Source organism: Bufo bufo, chromosome 10 (genome assembly GCF_905171765.1).
Source record: "Bufo bufo chromosome 10, aBufBuf1.1, whole genome shotgun sequence".
Taxonomy (NCBI): Eukaryota; Metazoa; Chordata; class Amphibia; order Anura; family Bufonidae; genus Bufo; species Bufo bufo.
This window is the reverse complement of record NC_053398.1, coordinates 105825467-105844909: the sequence shown is the minus strand read 5'-3', so window position 1 is coordinate 105844909 and position 19443 is coordinate 105825467. Positions and strand designations below refer to the sequence as shown.

General features: G+C 46.3%; 2 protein-coding genes across 2 annotated transcripts in view; one reads left to right on the top strand and one right to left on the bottom strand.

Annotated features, from left to right (window-relative positions):
• Nucleotides 1-821: 821 nt before the first annotated feature.
• THAP11 (THAP domain containing 11) lies at nt 822-3212 on the bottom strand. The gene has a single exon (XM_040409123.1). It carries the CDS (start codon nt 3157-3159, stop codon nt 2257-2259), a length of 903 nt encoding a protein of 300 aa, XP_040265057.1. The 5' UTR covers nt 3160-3212; the 3' UTR covers nt 822-2256.
• Nucleotides 3213-3293: 81 nt separating this feature from the next.
• The window catches only part of CENPT (centromere protein T), a 56215-nt gene continuing 40065 nt past the window's right edge, over nt 3294-19443 (top strand). The window contains exons 1-2 of the mRNA XM_040409121.1: nt 3294-3387; nt 17395-17503. Of these exons, the coding sequence (XP_040265055.1) occupies nt 17400-17503 (104 nt within the window). The 5' untranslated portion in view covers nt 3294-3387; nt 17395-17399. The remainder of the gene's footprint in view (nt 3388-17394; nt 17504-19443) is intronic.

Sequence of the window (19443 nt, the reverse complement as noted above, 5' to 3'; positions counted from 1 at the left end):
TGGGTTCTGAAGTTGACTGGAACAATAGCACGGTTCTTTCCATCATATCTACCAACGTCTGAGGGCAGTGTGAACGAAGCCCAAGCCTGGCACAACCCCCCCCCCCCACAGAAATAATCCTTATTCTCCAGATCAGTAATTATCCCTATGATTGGCCATCCTATTTTTTAGAAAACATTTGCCATATGCGATAAACCAGTCATGCTGAGAACTTACACCCACCAAACATTCTACCATCAAAATAAAGTTTTATTAAAAAAAAAAAAAGAAAAAGAAAAAAACAACCCACATGAATTCCGATTATCAGACCAGTTTGCCCATGGTTCCATATACCAGAATACACTGCATCTGTCCGTAGTGCCTTTCTGTAGGATAGAAACCAGTCTGACAGCGGCAGAGCCAGACATGAGCTATTCCTCAGTAAGTCCATTTGACCCGATCCTTCTTTTGCGGATGTGATAAATCAACCTATTCGGGGATCCCCTTAAGAAATACTTTGGGGTCACCTCTTGGCAAGTTTTTCTTTTCGTTCTTAAAGACAAATAGTACACAAAACAATATTGTTTTTTTTTTCTTCTAAGTATGAATAAGTGCATGGCAAGGTGTGGGGTTCACATGGGTCTTAAAGGGCATTTGTCAGCAGATCTCTCCCTATGACACTGGTTGACCTGTTACATGTGCACTTGGCAGCTGAAGACATCTGTGTTGGTCCCATGTTCATATGTGTCCGCATTGCTGAGAAAAATGATGATTTAATAAATGCAAATGAGCCTCTAGGAGCAATGAGGGCGTTGCCGTTACACCTAGAGGCTCCACTCTCTCTGCAACTGCCGCACCCTCTGCATTTTGATTGACAGGGCCAGGTGTGATGACGTTTTCACCGCTTGGCCTTGGCAAACTGCAGAAGGTGAAGCAGTTAGAGAGAGAACAGAGCCTCTAGGTGTAATGGCAACGCCCCCGTTGCTCCTAGAGGCTCATTTGCATATATTTTTTAACATTTTTTTCTCAGCAATTCAGTCACATATGAACATGGGACCAACACAGATGCCTTCAGCTGCCAAGCGCACATGTAACAGGTCAGCCAGTGTCATAGGGATAGATCTGCACACAAATGCCCTTTAAAAGACCATCTGGCAGCATGATCAACCCTATTAAGCCAGACACACCCTGCCTGGTAGGGGTGACTAAAATGAGCCCTTTCTCGCTGCAATTAGTTACATGCAAATTAGGTGCTCTGAGCACTGAGGGGTTGGCCTAGCCCCTTGGAGCACCGCTCTCCCTCCCAGTGAGATCGGCAGGAACAAGCATCCTCACCGCTCCAATGCCTTGGCCCGAAACCTTGCATGTGTCGGCAAGGTGAGATCTTCACTGCACGTGCATAGATGGTACTGCCACCGGGACACACGTGAGATTTCAGGGCGAGGAATCGGAGCAGTGAGGATGCTTGGCAGTGGTGGCCAACCCCTTGGTGCTCCAAGGACCTCATTTACATATCACTGAAAATAAAAATTTATCTACCTTGGTAACACCGATTGGAGACAGAAAGGCCGAATTTTAGTCCCCAGTAAGCCTGGATTGATAGGGTTGATCATGGGGACAGATGCTCTATAAAAGGTGCCACATTAGTCTATAAAAAGAGAACTGAAATGGACGATTTCAACCACAACGAATATTAAATCAGGTGGAATTTAACAACCAAGGTTTGTTTTGGATGACCGACGATAGACTTCATCTGTAAAGAAGTCGGCCGTGTTTAAACTTTGCTTTGGCAAGTCCACAAACCATTTTTCCAAAAAATCCCGCGATCTTCTCCAGGTGTCATCCAACATCTACCACCAGTTTGGAGGACAGTACCGGCCGACACAGACTAAATCGCGTATGGCTTCATCAACGTAACGATCGTTTAACCATCAACCTACTTTCATCTAATGTGTATGGCCACCTTACAATTCTCCTCTCTCTACGGGTTCTGAAGAAAACCTCTAAGGAAAATGAAAATACATTTCCAAGCGTCGTCCGGTGTACAGAATACAACACACATGCAAGAGTTAAAAATGTAGATACGAAACTCATTATTTTTTTTTTTTACATTTTTGTACCACGACGGAATTTTCTGTACATTTGCCGTAGAAAGGAACCATCTACCACGGCTCGGACACCAAGGCGTTTTGTCTCTGGTGGACGAGAAAACATCTTCTCGGTTCCACCCGACCATGGCAGCGAGTGAAAGTTTTAGCGGCAGCGACTTAAGCCATCTTAGGAGTTGCCTTCAAGTTTTTTCTTGGCAGCGTTCATAGACAAGACCTTATCCTTCTGGCGGATCTCCTCTCTCAGCTTCACCTCGGTGAGTCTTAAATGTCTAATGCTGGACTTCATCTCCTTCATCTTCACCTCCATGAGGGCGATGATATCCCTCTGCTCGTTGAGCTTCCTCAGCAGCTCTTCCGTGGTGGTCCCCGAAGACATGGAGTAGGAGTGGTCGGAGAACTGAGGGGACGGGTAGTACTCCGGGATGGGGTAAGTTTCTTCTCCCACCACCACCACTTGGAGCTGCTGATGAGAAGAGGCAGATGAGAAATGTGGACTCAGTCCTGGTCCTCCACCTCCGGAGTCCAGCTTCACGGTCAGGTTGACGGGGTTCGTTTCCGAACTTATGGATTCTCCGGCGCCCAAGGACCTTGCCATCGCTGCCGAAGCCTCCACGCTGCTCATGTCTGCCCCCATGCCAGGCGTGGTGCCAAGCAGCATCATCTCAGCGCCCCCTGCTGTCAGCTCCAGCACCTCCTGCTCCTGCCCTGGCAAAGCAGTTACCAGCACCGTTGTGGACCCCGGGGAGTAACCCGACTGGTGATGCCTCTTCTTGGACCTGTCCCCAGCATTGCCCCTGCGGGTTTTCCTTTCGTTTACTCCCCTGAGGGGAAATATGGTGGGAACCTTAATGCTGTAAGACTTGCGCCCCCCGTGAAAGTGAAGGCTGCACACCCGGTGCCCGTTGGTGGGCTGAAAAGTGTTGAAGCAACCGGTGACTCCAGCCCGCGACACGTTCTTCAGCCATAAGTGTCTCAGCTCCGGATCTTTCGGGAACGTGTAGAAGTGCAGCCCTTTGTCCCGGTGAGAATTGCTGTAGCAGCCCGGCACGCAGCAGGTGAAGCCAGGCATCACTGCAAGTAACTCGCAAACATGAGAGATGCTGGGCACGGAAAGCGGACAGCGGAAACTACATATCCCATGAAACCTCTCACTTCCGGTACACGGACAGGGCCTTTCCCGAGAGGACTACGTTTCCCACAATGCAATGGGGTCGGTTTCCTGTGCGAGATATATCGCGTGATCATGAAACGCAGAGCGGGAGCATTTGTGTTTTTTCTTTCTGGAGAAGAGGACGAGGTAACGTATACAGCTGAGGAAGTCGTGCGTGGTGTCATGGTGCTGTGCTAATACCAAGAGTGAAAAGACGGACCGGGGCAGACGTGTATGAAACTAGGCTTGTCCCTAGCAGCCAATCACAGCGCAGGTTTCATTTCATGCCCTGTAATTGAAAAATGAAAGCTGTGTGGTGATTGGTTGCTGTGAGCAAAGCTTTCATTTCTTACTCTGCGCTTGAAAAATGAAAGCTGTTTGGTGATTGGTTGCTGTGACCAATAAAAACAGCTGACAGTGACAGGCAGTGTTTGTCATGGCAGCAACAGCTGCAGCCCCCCCCAGGGTTATTGGCAGCAGGAGTAACGCCCGGACCGGCTATATATGATGCTGACTTTCCATTTTTGATGTGTGTGGGTGGAAAATCTGCAACGCTCTGCAGCTTCTCCCCCCCTTGAAGTAAATGGTATGAACAGCTGTAAGTACACTGAGTGCAGGTTATTATAAAAAGGGGTTATCCAGTACCTATAATGGCCCCCAGAATGGGGGCCGCCGCTGCATCTCCCTGTCACGCTGATCAAAACGGGAATGGAAAGAAAGATGGGCCAAGGAGACGAGAACCATATGACACCTCAAATAAATCTATAGCAGGCATACTCTCCAAGCACAGTAGCATTGATCTAAATTGAGATTAGGTGGGATTATCATTATTTTCTATGGAATGACAAGTATGAATGACACGAATGCCCATAGACTATAATGGGAGGTAAAATATGATTTTATTTGTAGGTTAATCTGTGTTATTTAGCAATATTATGCCCATAGACTATAATGGGAAGTAAAACGTGACTTGGTGTCTGAACCATTCAACATAGGGTTGTTATCGAAATTTTGATACCCAATCGATACTTTTGTCACCGGGATATCCATTTTTTCGATACTGGCCTGCGCTTCTGCGCAGTCTAGTATCTCTGAACATGAGCGCGCTGCTCTCAGCGCGCTCATGTTCCCTCAGCGCGCTCATGTTCCCTCAGCGACACAGGGGAGAAGGAAGCAGTCCTCCCTCCCCCTGTGCTGCTGCTGCCACCACCAGTGGGGAGAGAGGGGAGGGCGCACCGCGCAACCATTGATAGGACTTTTCATGGGTCCGGACTTTAAGTATTAGGCTACACAGAGCGGCGCCCAGGGATGTCCCAGCACTTACTATTATTCCTGGGCGCCGCTCCATTCGCCCGCTGTGCGCCTGTGCCCCATTAATGTCTCCTCTCCTACTCCATATGCTAATTACTTTCAGGGCAATGGGAAGGAGACAGCAGCTTCTCTAGTGGGCGTTCCTTCTTCCCTGGCTGTAGCGCTGTCCAATCGCAGCGCAGGGAGAAGGAATGCCCACTAGAGAAGCTGTTTTCTCCTCCTGAACCTGATCTGCTGCCAGTACCCGCCTCCTTCATTAAGGGTTAATTATCATTGGTGGTGCATTGCGCCCGCCCCCCTCAACCCCCCCCAGTATTATAATCATTGGTGGCAGTGGCCACAGGGTCCCCTCCCCTCCTCCTCATTGGTGGCAGTGCCAGCTTCTGATCGGAGCCCCATCAGTGTAATCCTGGGGCTCTGATCAGTTACCATGGCAGCCAGGACGCTACTGAAGCCCTGGCTGCCATGGTCAGCTCCCTGCTGCTGTGTGTACTATGCACAGAGCAGCAGGGAAGAGTGTGAAGTCCTGTTCACCCTAATAGAGCTCTATCAGGGTGAATAGGACAAGGGATGAAACGATCCCAGGATAGTTATTAAATAAACTGTAAAAAAAACAAAAAAACACCAAAATATTAAGTATAAATCACCCCCTTTCCCAATTTTACATATAAAATATATAAACAATAAATAAATAAACATCGCCACGTCCGAAAAGTCCAAACTATTAAAATATAAAAGAAATCTGCACGATTCGCCATTTTTTAAAATGCGGAATGCACGTGGCTTTTTTGTTTTATTTTTTTCGCGTGGTATCGAGTATCGCAATACTTTTTTATGGTATCGAAACCGAATCAAAATTTTGGTATCGCAACAACTCCAATTCAACACATCAAATAAATCTTTACCAGGTTTACTCTTCAAGTGAGATTAAGTGGGATTATCATTGGTTTCTATGAAATGACAAGGGGAATGACACAATGGAATGCCCATAGACTATAATGGGAAGTAAACTATGAGCTCATTTGCAGGTAAACCTGTGTTATGTAGGACATTAACCTTTATCGCAAGTGTTCCCTGGGTAGAGTAGCACATTGTAAATTTGTATCTGGGATTAAAGCAGTTTTCTATGGAATAACATGCGAATGACAGAATGGAATGGCCATACAGTATAATGGGAAGTAAAATGTGATTTGGAGCAGGGCTGCAACGATTAATTAACGTTATTGATAATATTCGATAATGGGATTCGTTATCGACGAATCCCGTTATCGAATAATCGGTTGATTAGTTGCTATGCGGGCGGGAGCGGGTGGTCAGGCGCTATGCCTGCGGGTCCTTGAACTTTAAATCAGCGCATCTTTATTACCTTACAATGAAGCTCCTGTAACAGGCAGAGCGGGCGGCGGCGTAACGTCACTTAATCACGTGACGCGCCTGCTCTGCCTGCTATATTCATAAAGTGGGTGGAGCAGGCGCGTCACGTGAGTAAATGATGTTACGCCGCCGCCCGCTCTGCCTGTTACCGCAGCTTCATTGTTAGGTAATAAAGATGCAGTGATTTAAAGTAAGTTACTGCTGGTTAAGGAATACTGCTGTGAGCGGCGGGGCTGGGGTTGTTATGGGGAGGGGGATCTGTGGATGGCACTGTTATGGGGAGGGGGATCTGTGGATGGCACTGTTATGGGGAGGGGGATCTGTGGATGACACTGTTATGGGGAGGGGGATCTGTGGATGACACTGTTATGGGGAGGGGGATCTGTGGATGACACTGTTATGGGGAGGAGGATCTGTGGATGACACTGTTATGGGGAGGAGGATCTGTGGATGACACTGTTATGGGGAGGAGGATCTGTGGATGACACTGTTATGGGGAGGAGGATCTGTGGATGACACTGTTATGGGGAGGAGGATCTGTGGATGACACTGTTATGGGAAGGGGGATCTGTGGATGACACTGTTATGGGGAGGAGGATCTGTGGATGACACTGTTATAGAGAAGAGGATCTGTGGATGACACTGTTATGGGGAGGAGGATCTGTGGATGACACTGTTATGGGGAGGAGGATCTGTGGATGACACTGTTATGGGGAGGAGGATCTGTGGATGACACTGTTATGGGGAGGAGGATCTGTGGATGACACTGTTATGGGGAGGAGGATCTGTGGATGACACTGTTATGGGGAGGAGGATCTGTGGATGACACATAGCATAAGATTTGTTTTAATATGGCCTTTGAACATAATTTTTCAAGTATAATCATATAAACCCCTTTTTTTGTCATTTTGGTGTTTTTTCCCGATTAATCGATTGAAATTATCGACAACTAATCGATTATTCAAATAATCGTTAGCTGCAGCCCTAATTTGGATTGTGAACCATTTAACATATCAAATAAATCTTTAGCAGACATAATCTCCAAGTTCAGTGGGAAATAATAAAGTGGAGATGAAAGGGGATTCAAAGGGTATAATGGGAAGTGGAATAACCCTAGAGAATAATGGAAATTACATTTTTGAACTATAGACACAAGAGCTTTCCTCCCCCTCGCCAACTATAGGCCCAGGACTAGGAATGGACTATGATTTTGGGGTGGAGGATACATGGGGGCAACTATGGGTCCATGCACACTACGGAATTTCCAAGCTGAGAAATTCAGTTCGGAAATTCCAAATGCATCCCGCCCAGACTGATTTAGTCGGTGCTTGGGCAGCGCAGCCATTGCCGTTCCCTATAGCTGGCAGTGCGTTCCGCTCAATATTCCGCTGAAAGAATGAACATGTTCATTCTTTCGACAGAGAAATTTCAGTGGAAAGCTTCACCGCTAAAATTCTGTAGTGTGCACTGCTGCATCAAAATGTCTAAGTGTAATTCCTGAGCAGAATTTTACTCGGAAAATGGTAAAATGTAGGGGGGGGGGGGGGACGGGGGGGGACTGAAGAAACTCCTATAGCATGTTGGTATTAGGGCTCTTTCACACTTGCGTTCTTGTCTTCCGGCATAGAGTTCCGTCGTCGGGGCTCTATGCCGGAAGAATCCTGATCAGGATTATCCTAATGCATTCTGAATGGAGAGAAATCCGTTCAGGATGCATCAGGATGTCTTCAGTTCCGGAACGGAACGTTTTTTGGCCGGAGAAAATACCGCAGCATGCTGCGCTTTTTGCTCCGGCCAAAAATCCGGAACACTTGCCGCAAGGCCGGATCCGGAATTAATGCCCATTGAAAGGCATTGATCCGGATCCGGCCTTAAGCTAAACGTCGTTTCGGCGCATTGCCGGAGCCGACATTTAGCTTTTTCAGAGTGGTTACCATGGCTGCCGGGACGCTAAAGTCCTGGCAGCCATGGTAAAGTGTAGCGGGGGAGCAGCATACTTACCGTCCGTGCGGCTCCCCGGGCGCTCCAGAGTGACGTCAGGGCGCCCCAAGCGCATGGATCATGTGATCACATGGATCATGTCATCCATGCGCATGGGGCGCTCTGACGTCACTCTGGAGCGCCCCGGGAGCCGCACGGACTGTAAGTATACCGCTCCCCCGCTCCCCGCTCCTACTATGGCAACCAGGACTTTAATAGCGTCCTGGGTGCCATAGTAACACTGAACGCATTTGGAAGACGGTTCCGTCTTCAAATGCTTTCAGTACACTTGCGTTTTTCCGGATCCGGCGTGTAATTCCGGCAAGTGGAGTACACGCCGGATCCGGACAACGCAAGTGTGAAAGAGGCCTTACCTCTTTCACACTTGCGTTGTCCGGATCCGGCGTGTACTCCACTTGCCGGAATTACACGCCGGATCCGGAAAAACGCAAGTGTACTGAAAGCATTTGAAGACGGAACCGTCTTCCAAATGCTTTCAGTGTTACTATGGCACCCAGGACGCTATTAAAGTCCTGGTTGCCATAGTAGGAGCGGGGAGCGGGGGAGCGGTATACTTACAGTCCGTGCGGCTCCCGGGGCGCTCCAGAATGACGTCAGAGCGCCCCATGCGCATGGATGACGTGATCCATGTGATCACATGATCCATGCGCTTGGGGCGCCCTGACGTCACTCTGGAGCGCCCGGGGAGCCGCACGGAAGGTAAGTACACTGCTCCCCGCTCCCCACTACACTTTACCATGGCTGTCAGGACTTTAGCGTCCCGGCAGCCATGGTAACCACTCTGAAAAAGCTAAATGTCGGCTCCGGCAATGCGCCGAAACGACGTATAGCTTAAGGCCGGATCCGGATCAATGCCTTTCAATGGGCATTAATTCCGGATCCGGCCTTGCGGCAAGTGTTCCGGATTTTTGGCCGGAGCAAAAAGCGCAGCATGCTGCGGTATTTTCTCCGGCCAAAAAACGTTCCGTTCCGGAACTGAAGACATCCTGATGCATCCTGAACGGATTTCTCTCCATTCAGAATGCATTAGGATAATCCTGATCAGGATTCTTCCGGCATAGAGCCCCGACGACGGAACTCTATGCCGGAAGACAAGAACGCAAGTGTGAAAGAGCCCTTACTGAGAATAAAAACTGACAAGTTTATAGAAAATGTGTAAATATTTTATTTCAAACTTTTCTTATTTAAAGGGGTAATCCAGGATTAGAAAAACTACAGCTTTCTTCCAAAAACAGCACCACACCTGTCCTCAGGTTGTGTGTGGTATTGCAGCTCTGCCAAGTGAATATCACCCACAACCTGAGGACGGGTGTGGTGCTGTTTTTGGAAGAAATAAGCTCAGTTTTTTTTTATTCCTGAATAACCTTCTTAAATATATATTTTTTTTGCATTCAACAGAACTTTTATTGAAAATTTTTATTTTTGTAGAACAGGAATTAAAAATAGGAGGGAGGCAAAAACAAAGAAGGGATGGGAAGTGGGGGAGGGGGTCAAAATAAAAAGTATACAAATAAACATCGACATTTCTGTCCCAGCAGGAAAAACGTGGAACTCCGAGACAAAAAAGAACGCCGCGGTAAACAATGGCAGCGCCATAGGGGAGTGTATGAAGTGGCAAAGTACATTGTCAGAGAAAAGGTACAACAAATTGATAAACCTAAAAACATAGGGGGAGATTTATCAAAATCTGTACAGAGGAACAGCTGACAGTTGCCCGTAGCAACCAAACAGATTTCTTTGTTAATTTTTCAGAGGCTTTTTTTTTTTTTTTTTTTTTTAACAAATTAAGGGTAGGTTCACACTGAGCGCATACGCAGCATATTTGACGCTGTGAGAAATGTGCTGGGCAGCAGAAAATACACTGTGTATGCGCTAGGAGTAGACACGCAGGGCTTTTCTCTGCAGTGAGGTTAGGAGGTGGCCCCGCGCGTCACAGTTACGTCGGTGCGCTCGGGCCGCCTCCGAACCTTACTGCACACACAGGGCCACGGAGGGAAAACCCTGTGTGTCTGCTCCTTGCGCATACGCAGTGTATTTCTCGCAGCCTCAAATACGCTGCGTATGCGCTCAGTGTGACCATACCCTAAGGGTGTATTCAAACGTACTGTATCCTGCACATATTTGACGTTGTGTTCAGTCCTTCTATAGAAAACGGTTATAATCCAAGGTAATTTTCATTTTACAATGTGCTACTCAACCCGGGGAACACTTGCGGTAAAGGTTAATTTCCTACATAACACAAATTTACCTGCAAATGAGCTCATAGTTTACATCCCATTGTAGTCTATGGGCATTCCATTGTGTCATTCACCCTCGTCATTCTGCAGAAAACAGTGATAATTCCACTTAGGCCGGGTTCACACGAACGTGTGTGACCCGTGCCTGTGAAGCGGCCCGCAAATAGCGGGCCGCAATGCTTGTTCGCCGGCCGTAGGTCAGCCGCATCGGATCGCGGACCCATTCACTTTAATGGGTCCGCGATCCGGCCGTTCCGCGAAAAGATAGGACTTGTTCTATCTTTTAGCGGAACGGAACAACGGGACGTAACCCCAGGAGGCACTCCGTAGTGCTTCCGAGGGGTCCCGTCCCGTGCGGCCGTTCCGCGATTCCGGATTAGCGGACCCATTGAAGTGAATGGGTCCGCATCCGTGATGCGGAATTCACACGGAACTGTGGCCGTGTATTGCGGCCCGCGATTTGCGGGCCGCAATACGGCCACGGGTCACGCACGTTCGTGTGAACTTAGCCTTAATTTGAACATTAAAGGGGTTCTGCACTTTGTTTAAACTGATCGGCGGGGGTCCAACACCCGGGACCCCCACCGATCAGCTGTTTGAGAAGGCAGCGGCGCTCCAGCAGTGCCGCGGCCTTCTCACTGTTTAACGCAGGCTCAGTGACTTCACGACTAGTATCACTGGCCTGGGCGCGGCTAAGCTCCGTTCCCTTGAATGGGCATTCCACTCTGTCATTCCTTTTAGTATGCCCCTACTAGAGGATAACCCCCTTAATTAAGATGCAGCTGATCGGCCAGGGTGTCGGGAGATGGATGCCCCCTCCCCAATAGGTAATCAGTATCTTTGGCCAACACATTTAAAATGCCTCAGGGGAAATCTGTATAAGGGGCCTCATGCACCCGGCCTCATGTGGCCCGCAAACAGCGGGTCCCTGCAATATGCAGGCACCGGCCGTGTGCTCCCTGCATCACTGATGCGGACCCGTTCTCTTGAACTACGAAGTGCTTCTGAGTTTCTGTCCGTGATTCCGCACCTCAAAAAAAATAGAACATGTTCTATTTTTTTGCGGTGCGGATGGACCCACTTAAGTTGAATAGGTCTCGATCCGTTCAGCCGCCGCACGGACATTGCCCGAGCATTGGGGACCGCAAATTGTGGTTCCCCAATGCACGGAACTGAAGCACAACGGCCGTGTGCATGAGGCCTTACTGGTGAATTTTAACACCGGTTGGTTTGGGATTTTCTGCAGCAGAATATGTTATGTGTAGACCTTCAGGACCCTGCAATTTTCTGTTTTTGCATTTTCGTTTTTTACTCCCTGCTTTCCCAGAGCTCCAACTTTTTGATTTTTCCATTCACATAGCCGTATGGTTTGTTTTTTGCAGGAGAAGCTGCACTTTCCAATAGCACCATTTAATCCCTTGTACATGTACAGCGGAAGTCCAGTTTTTAAAGATGGAGCCTGCTTGTGAGTGCTCTGACCCACCATAACCACCGAGTTTCTGCTGTTTTAAACAGCAGAGACCTGGGACTAATGTCTATCAATAATGCCGATCGCAGACATTTAATCCCTCAGATTTGACCACGGCATCGGAGAGCACCAAAACTGGGAGCCGCATCCTTCCCAGCCTGGGAAGCTTTCACCTAGCTGAGATCGGGGAAGGCGTTCAGTAGTAGTGATAGACCTGAGCCTGTACAAGGCTTCTAGGCCGATTACTAGTATATTCTGATACTGGCCTGCAGGTGGCAGCACTGCATTGGAAAATATACTGAATCCAGTATTCTGTAATCTGTGGATTGTATTACAGAATACAAATGGCAATCTAATGATTGCATGTTATAGTCACCTAGGGTGACTTAAAAAAAGTAAAAATAAGTTTAAAAAAACAAACAAAAAAAATTCAAATCACCCCTTTTCCCTAGAATACAAAAAATAAACAGCATGGGCATTGCCGTGTCTGTACTATTAAAATATAAAAAATATTTATTCTATATGGCCTAATGGAAAAAATCCTCAAAATGGACAATTCATATTTTTTTATTTTTATTTTTTATTTTAACATATTTATTTTCAATAGCCATAGGCTATCATAATTCTGTTTCTGGCCTATTCACATATAAAAAAACCTTTTTTATTATTCAATCTTTAAAACAAATATAGAACAAAAACGGTAAAACTGACCTAATTCCTTCATTCTCTGTGTCAGTACAATTTCAGCGATACCACATTTATATGGTTTTTCTTGCTTTTTATTCAAATTTGCTTTTTATTTTTATTCAAATTTTTTGGGGGTAAAACGACGGCTATTATTTTTTTTCCATTACTGCGTTCTCCGTGCGGGATAATACGTTTACATTTTAATAATACAGACATTTTGGGATACAGTTATACCTATAATTTTTTCTGTTGACTACCGTATTTTTCGCCCTATAAGACGCACCTAGGTTTTAGAGGAGGACAATAAGGAAAAAATATTTTTCCCTTTCGCCCATGACAGCACCACGAGAGAGAGGATGGATCCGCCCCCACAGACAGGAAACCTGCAGAATAAAAGGGCGGACACTCTCCTCCCAATTCATTGTGGTTTCCTGTCTCTGGGGAAGCCTGCAGTTTTTTCCTTTTCAGGTTCCCTCCCTCTGGTGGTGCTCCTACACTGACCCCTATAGTGGGCTGGATTTCTCCCTGCCGTTCCCGGGATTATATTGCGGCATCTCTGGTGTGCTGAAGGGGATGGGCAGAGGCACAGCAAAACTCCGGAGGGAGTACTTTGTGTGCTGGAGCATACACTGGAGGCATTGGTGATGCGCTAGAGGCACTGACTTCCGGAGCCCAGGGGGAGGAGGAGCTTCCGGCAAGCAGTTAGGCCGGGGAGAGCGGTATGTGTCACGGGACTGGCGCGCAGCGTTGAGCGTGACATCATCAAAGAAGCGCCTATGAGAAAGGCGCATTGTGGATGGATAGCCGGCGTCCTAGCAGTGCTGGTGCAGTAACATAAGCAGCATGGCGGAGGACAAGCACGTGGAAGAGTCTGCAGTCCCTCCAGCCTTGGTACCTCTGAGGGGGTGAGTGCTCTGGGCATAATGTTGTGCTTCTCTCTGCTGATGTACTTATACTAATGTGTTACAGACAAAACCTAGGAAAGTGGTGGAAAAAAGGAAGAATAAAGAATGTTTTCTTTGTAAAACTGGGTTGTCCTCTGAATGGGAGAAGAGGATGTGTCAGCCATGTATTGATAAAACAGTGGCTGAGGAATCTCCATCTTTTTAGGCTACTTTCACACTAGCGGCAGGACAGATCCGACAGACTGTTCACCCTGTCGGATCAGTCCTGCCGCTATTTCGCCGGACCGCCGCTCTGTCCCCATTTACTATAATGGGGACGGGGGCGGAGCTCCGGCGCAGCACGGCAGTGCACGGCGAAAGGCCGCCGGACTAAAAGTACTGCATGTCCGACACGGCATGGCACTAGTCAAATCGGAAGTCAATTCTACCTTATCTAAAAAATAATCTAGAATTAGACGATCTGATCCTATACAGGAACATAATTCGTCTGATTCTGATGAAGGCGACATACATTCCTCATTATATATCCAGTCTGATGATTCATCCCTATAGTCTTCTGAAGAAGGTGAAGTTAGTGGTAGACCCTGTTTCCCTATAGAAGACACTCCTAAAAGCTGTACGTTCAACTATGGGCATTGAAGAGACAAAAGAACCCAGGTCCATCCAGGATATTATGTTTGGGGGGCTCGAATCCAGACACCATAGCACCTTTCTGGTTCATAAAAATGTTTCAGCTTTAATCAAAGGAGAATGGAAAAAAACCTAACAGAAAAGTTTACATATCTAAAAATCTTAAGCGTAAATATCCCTTCAAAGAGGAAGATTGTGCCACATGGGATAAAGCACCGAGAATAGACGTGGCCATTTCTAAAGTATCTAGGAAGACGGCTCTTCCCTTCAATTATATGGGGATATTAAAAGACCCACTGGAAGCATCTACTTCTTCATTCAGACCAAGCATTGCCTCTACTTGTATGGCCTGGTCTCTGATAGTATGGCTCTCTGAATTAGAAAATCAATTAAGAAATAGATGCCCCAGGGAATAGATTTGGTCAGCATTGCCAACTATAAATAAAGCAGCTGATTTCTTGGCAGATGACTCTGTTAGGCCTCTTTCACACAATTCATACCATATCTGGACGATTTTCTGATAATAGGGGGAACAGAAGAAGCTTGGAGAACTGCAGTATTGACAGTATCAGAAATTCTGAGCAAGTTGGGCTGGATTTTGAATCTGGAAAAGTCATGACCAGATCCCACCAGAAGACAGTCTTTTCTGGGACTGATATTAGATTCCTCCTGCCAGAAATGTTTTTTTACCACAGGAAAAAGTTATCCTTGTCCAGAAAAAAATAAAAGATCTGATCAGGAACCCTGTGATCACAATGAGGAAGGTAATGTCTATTTTGGGGTCTCTCACATCATGCACTCCGGCAGTAAGATGGGTGCAACTCCACTCGAGGGTTCTCCAGTGGGAAATCCTGTCATTCTGGGAGAACAACGACTCCCTAGAGGCAAAAATAAGATGATCAGACCTTACTCTTCAGAGCTTGAGGTGGTGGATGGAGGAGAAAAATCTGATTCAGGGGGTTTCATGGAAGCTGGAAGACCTGATATGTCTAACTACAGACGCAAGCCCCTGGGGGTGGGGTGCTCACATCTAAGAGATCTCCTTTTAGGGTCCTTGGAGGGATATCCATGAAAGAGGCTCCTCCAACCTAAAAGAACTAGCTGCGGTACGCATTGCAATGACCTGTGTCCTCCCAAGAATAAGAGGAAAAGATCTGAGTCATGGCAGACAACAAGACAGTAGTCTCGTATCTGAACAAACAGGAGGTCACAAGGTGCAGAACTCTGATGTAGGAAGCCCAGAAAATCCTCCTATTAGCAGAAAAAGAGTGTGCCTCGTCTCTGCAGTACATATCAGAGGCGTAGAAAATGGACAGACAGACCTCTTTGCTACTTACCAGAACAGGAAGGTCAAGAGATTCTTCTCCCTAGACCCGGCGGGATCCCCTTGTGGGATAGATGCTTTCCTTCAAAAATTGGATTTTCCCCTAGCTTACGCCTTTTTTCCTCCTCCCTTGATTCCTTGTGTTTTACGGAAAATCAGGGACGATGGGGCGAGGGTTGTGCTCATTGCCCCATTTTGGCAAAGAAGATCTTGGTTCACGTGGCTCCGAATCATGTCAATCTCGGATCCTTGGGTTCTTCCAGAAAACTGGAATCTATTGAGCCAAGGCCCAGTTTTTCACCCCGGCATAAAAAAATCTCCATTTAACGGCCTGGAACTTGAAAGGTACTTGTTAGGTAAGAAGGGATTCTCTGACGCCCTAATCTCTACCCTTCTTAAGAGTAGGAAAAAAGTGACGGTGGCTGTTTATGCTAGGGTTTGGCAAAAATTCCTAGACTTTGCTCAGATCCAGATTAATGACAACCCCTCTTCTGCTCCCATTCATCAAATTTTAGAGTTCCTTCAGAAGGGACTGGATTTAGGGCTAGAAAGTAGTACTTTGAAGGTACACGTTTCAGCTCTGTCAGCTTTGTTTAATCAGGACATAGCAGGGATCCCATGGGTGTCCAGGTTCTTTTCAGCAGTAGCCAGATCCACCCCAACAACTTCCACTATACCTCCTCCTTGGGATTTAAACCTAGTATTAAAGGCTTTAACTCAACCTCCATTTGAGCCTTTAGAGACCATCTCCATTAAATGTCTCACCTTGAAGTTGTGCCTTCTAATGGCTTTAACATCTGCTCGCAGGATTAATGAGATTCAGGCCATCTCCATTAATCCTCCATATACCACTATTTTAGAGGATAAAGTTTTAGTTCGGCGAGACCCGGCTTTTCTTCCAAAAGTCGTTTCCAAATTTCATAGATCTCAGGAGATTGTTCTCCCTACACTGCTCAGTAACCCTGGGTCAGAAAAAGAAAAATCTCTTCACTGCCTAGACGTTAGAAGGACCTTGATTAATTGCCTATCTCGCACTAGAGACTGGCGCAGATCTTCTTCACTCTTCATACTCTTCCAAGGCGTGGATAAGGGAAAGGCGGCCACAAAAAGTTGTATAGCTAGGTGGATTGTCTCTGCTATATCTTTGCCTTATCTTGCTTCCGGGTTATCTCCTCCGGTGGGTCTTAAGGCACATTCTACAAGGGCAGTTGCTACTTCCTGGGCGGAATGATCCTCTGTTCCCATAGAGGATTTTTGCAGAGCTGCTACCTGGTCTTCTCCTTCAACTTTTTTCAAACACTATCAGCGTGATTCGAATTCCTCTCCTTCGGGGTCGTCCTTTGGGGAAAAGGTGCTTCTTTCTACTCTCCCACCCTGATATTTCCTCTAGTAAATCTCTTGTGGTGCTGTCATAGGCGAAAGGGAAAAATGAAGATTACTTACCGGTAATTAAGTTTTCCAGAGCCCATGACAGCACCCTTATATTCCCTCCCTATTGCGTTCTCTTGATTCTCCTATTTTCACACGGGTGTTGCATAAAAAATTAAATTAAAAAAATGTATGATTAATCATCTAACACTATGTTGGTGGACTTCCTGCGATGCTTGGATAACACACTGAATTGGGAGGAGAGTGTCCGCCCTTTTTATTCTGCAGGTTTACTGTCTGTGGGGGGCGGATCCTCTCTCTCGTGGTGCTGTCATGGGCTCTGGAAAATCAAATCACCGGTAAGTAATCATCATTTTTTATTAGCCCTCAGGTCAGACCACCAGTCAGACCCCCAATGTTAATCAGACCTTAGCTCACAGCCCCAATCAGACCCCCAATGTTAATAAGACCCCAACAATCCTCAGCTCATACCCCAATGTGAATGACCCCCAATCAGACCTCAGATAAGAGCCCCATGCCTTTTATCAACCCCCATATGCCTCATGTTAGCCCCCAGCAGCCCCATTGCCTCAGATCAGCCCCCAGCAGCCCCTAGGAGTAATAGTAAAGCCCCCGTTGCTCCTAGAGGCAAATTTGAATATATTAAAACATCATTTTTCTCAGCAATACGGGCACATATGAACATGGGACCAACACCGATGCCTTCAGCTGCCAAGTGCACATGTAACAGGTCAGCCGGTGTCATAGGTACAAATCTGCTGACAGAGGCCCTTTATATGTCTGTTTTTTTCTTTCCAGCTGATTTTTAATATAAAAATTCACTTTTAGGAGACATGGAGGACTCCACAGAAGATAACCTTACCACACGTTCTTTACTGAAGGGAATACTGGCCACGGAGCTAGTTCGTACACAAGTGACGCGCAGGGCTAAACAAAGGTAAATTTTTCCAACACATTCCCTTGAAGGGTGCTGCCACATGTCGCGCCAGTGTTGTGTTTTGGGTGCTGAAAAAAAAAGCTTTTTTTTTTAATTTAATTTTTTTTATATAAAACAAACTACCTGCATTTTCTTCCAGCAAAAGGAAATAAAGGCAAAGCAAATCACATGCTGCACAGGGGTGCTGGTAGATTGCAGAAAAGGGTGAAATCCACCCCAAAATGGCACAAACAATTGACATACTGCAGTTTTCAAAATCCAAATGGCAGGTGAATTTCTGTACAAAAGTTAAAAGCAAATTGTCCCCGAGATTTTTAGGATCGCATTAAATTTGCCAGTACTGTGTTACCCTGCGGTAATCTGCATTGTGTGCAGGTAGTCTAAGGGCTCATGCACACGACTGTTGGGTGTTTTATGGTCCGCAAATTTCGGATCCACAAAACACAGATACTGGCCGTGTGCATTCCACATTTTGCGGATCGGCTGGCCCCTAATAGAACAGTCCTATCCTTGTCCGTAATGCGGACAATAATAGGACATGTTCTATTTTTTTGCGGAACGGACAAGGAATGCACACATTCAATGGCTTTTGAATGTGGTGAACTCCTTTAACCCCTTAAGGACCCTCTCCGTACATGTATGGCACTTGTGGACGTGACTTAAGGACCAGCGCCGTACATGCACGGCGGGCTGATCGGGCGGGTGCAGGCGCTGCGGCCACCCCATCAGCGGCACGGACCCAGCAGTCACTGACAGCCGGGGCCCCTGCTGCATACGCCAGCATCGGTGAAGACACCGATGCCGGCGTATTAACCCCTTGTATGCCTCGGTCAAAGCTGGCCGCGGCTTGCAGATGGTACGGGTGCCCTCCCCTTCCTCATCGGGTCCCCGCGCTGCAGGGGAGACGGCAGAAAAGGCAGCTTGATGCCTTCCATAGGCATCGGGGCTTGCCTTCTACGGAAGCCTGAGAGATCCAGCCCTTAGACTGGGTCTCACAGGCAGGATGTCAGCATACATGCTGACATGCAATGTATTACAATACAGAATGTATTGTAATACATTGCAGAGGAGATCAGACCCCAGAAGTTGAAGTCCCATAGTAATACAAAAAAAATATAAAGTTTCAAGTAAAAAAACACTTCTGAAAATAAAACACATAAAATTGAAAAAAACAAACAAACAGACAGACATATTGGGTATTGCCACGTCGACTGTTCTAAAACAACCATTTTTTTGTCACCTTACATCACAAAAAGTGCAACACCAAGTGATCAAAAAGGCGTATGCCCCCAAACTAGTACCAATCAAATCGTCACCTCATGAAGCCCCTACATAAAACAATCTGGCAAAAAATAAAAAAAACTATGGCTCTCGGAACATGGAGACACTAAAAACATGTTTGTTTTTTTGTTTAAAAAATGCTGTTATTGTGTAAAACTTAAATAAAAAAGTATACATATTAGGTATTGCCACGTCCGTAACAACCTGCTGTATAAGAATATCACATGATCGAACCCCTTAGGTTAACACTGTAAAAAAATAATAATAATTTAAACGGTGTAAAAAAGCCATTTTTTGGTCACCTTACATCACAAAAAGTGTAATACCAAGCGATGAAAAAGTCATGCACCCTAAAATAGTACAAATCAAACCGTCATCTCATACCGAAAAAATGAGCCCCTACATAAGACAGTCGCCCAAAAAATATAAATAAACTATGGCTTTGAAAATAAGGAAATATTTTTTCAAAAATGTGGTATTGTCGCGTCTGTAACTACCTGCTCTATAAAAATACCACATGATCTAACCTGTCAGGTGAACATTGTAAATAAAAAATAAAAACCGTGCCAAAACAGCTATTTTTTGTTACCTTGCCTCACAAAAAGTGTAATATAGAGCAACCAAAAATCATATGTACCCTAAAATAGTACCAACAAAAC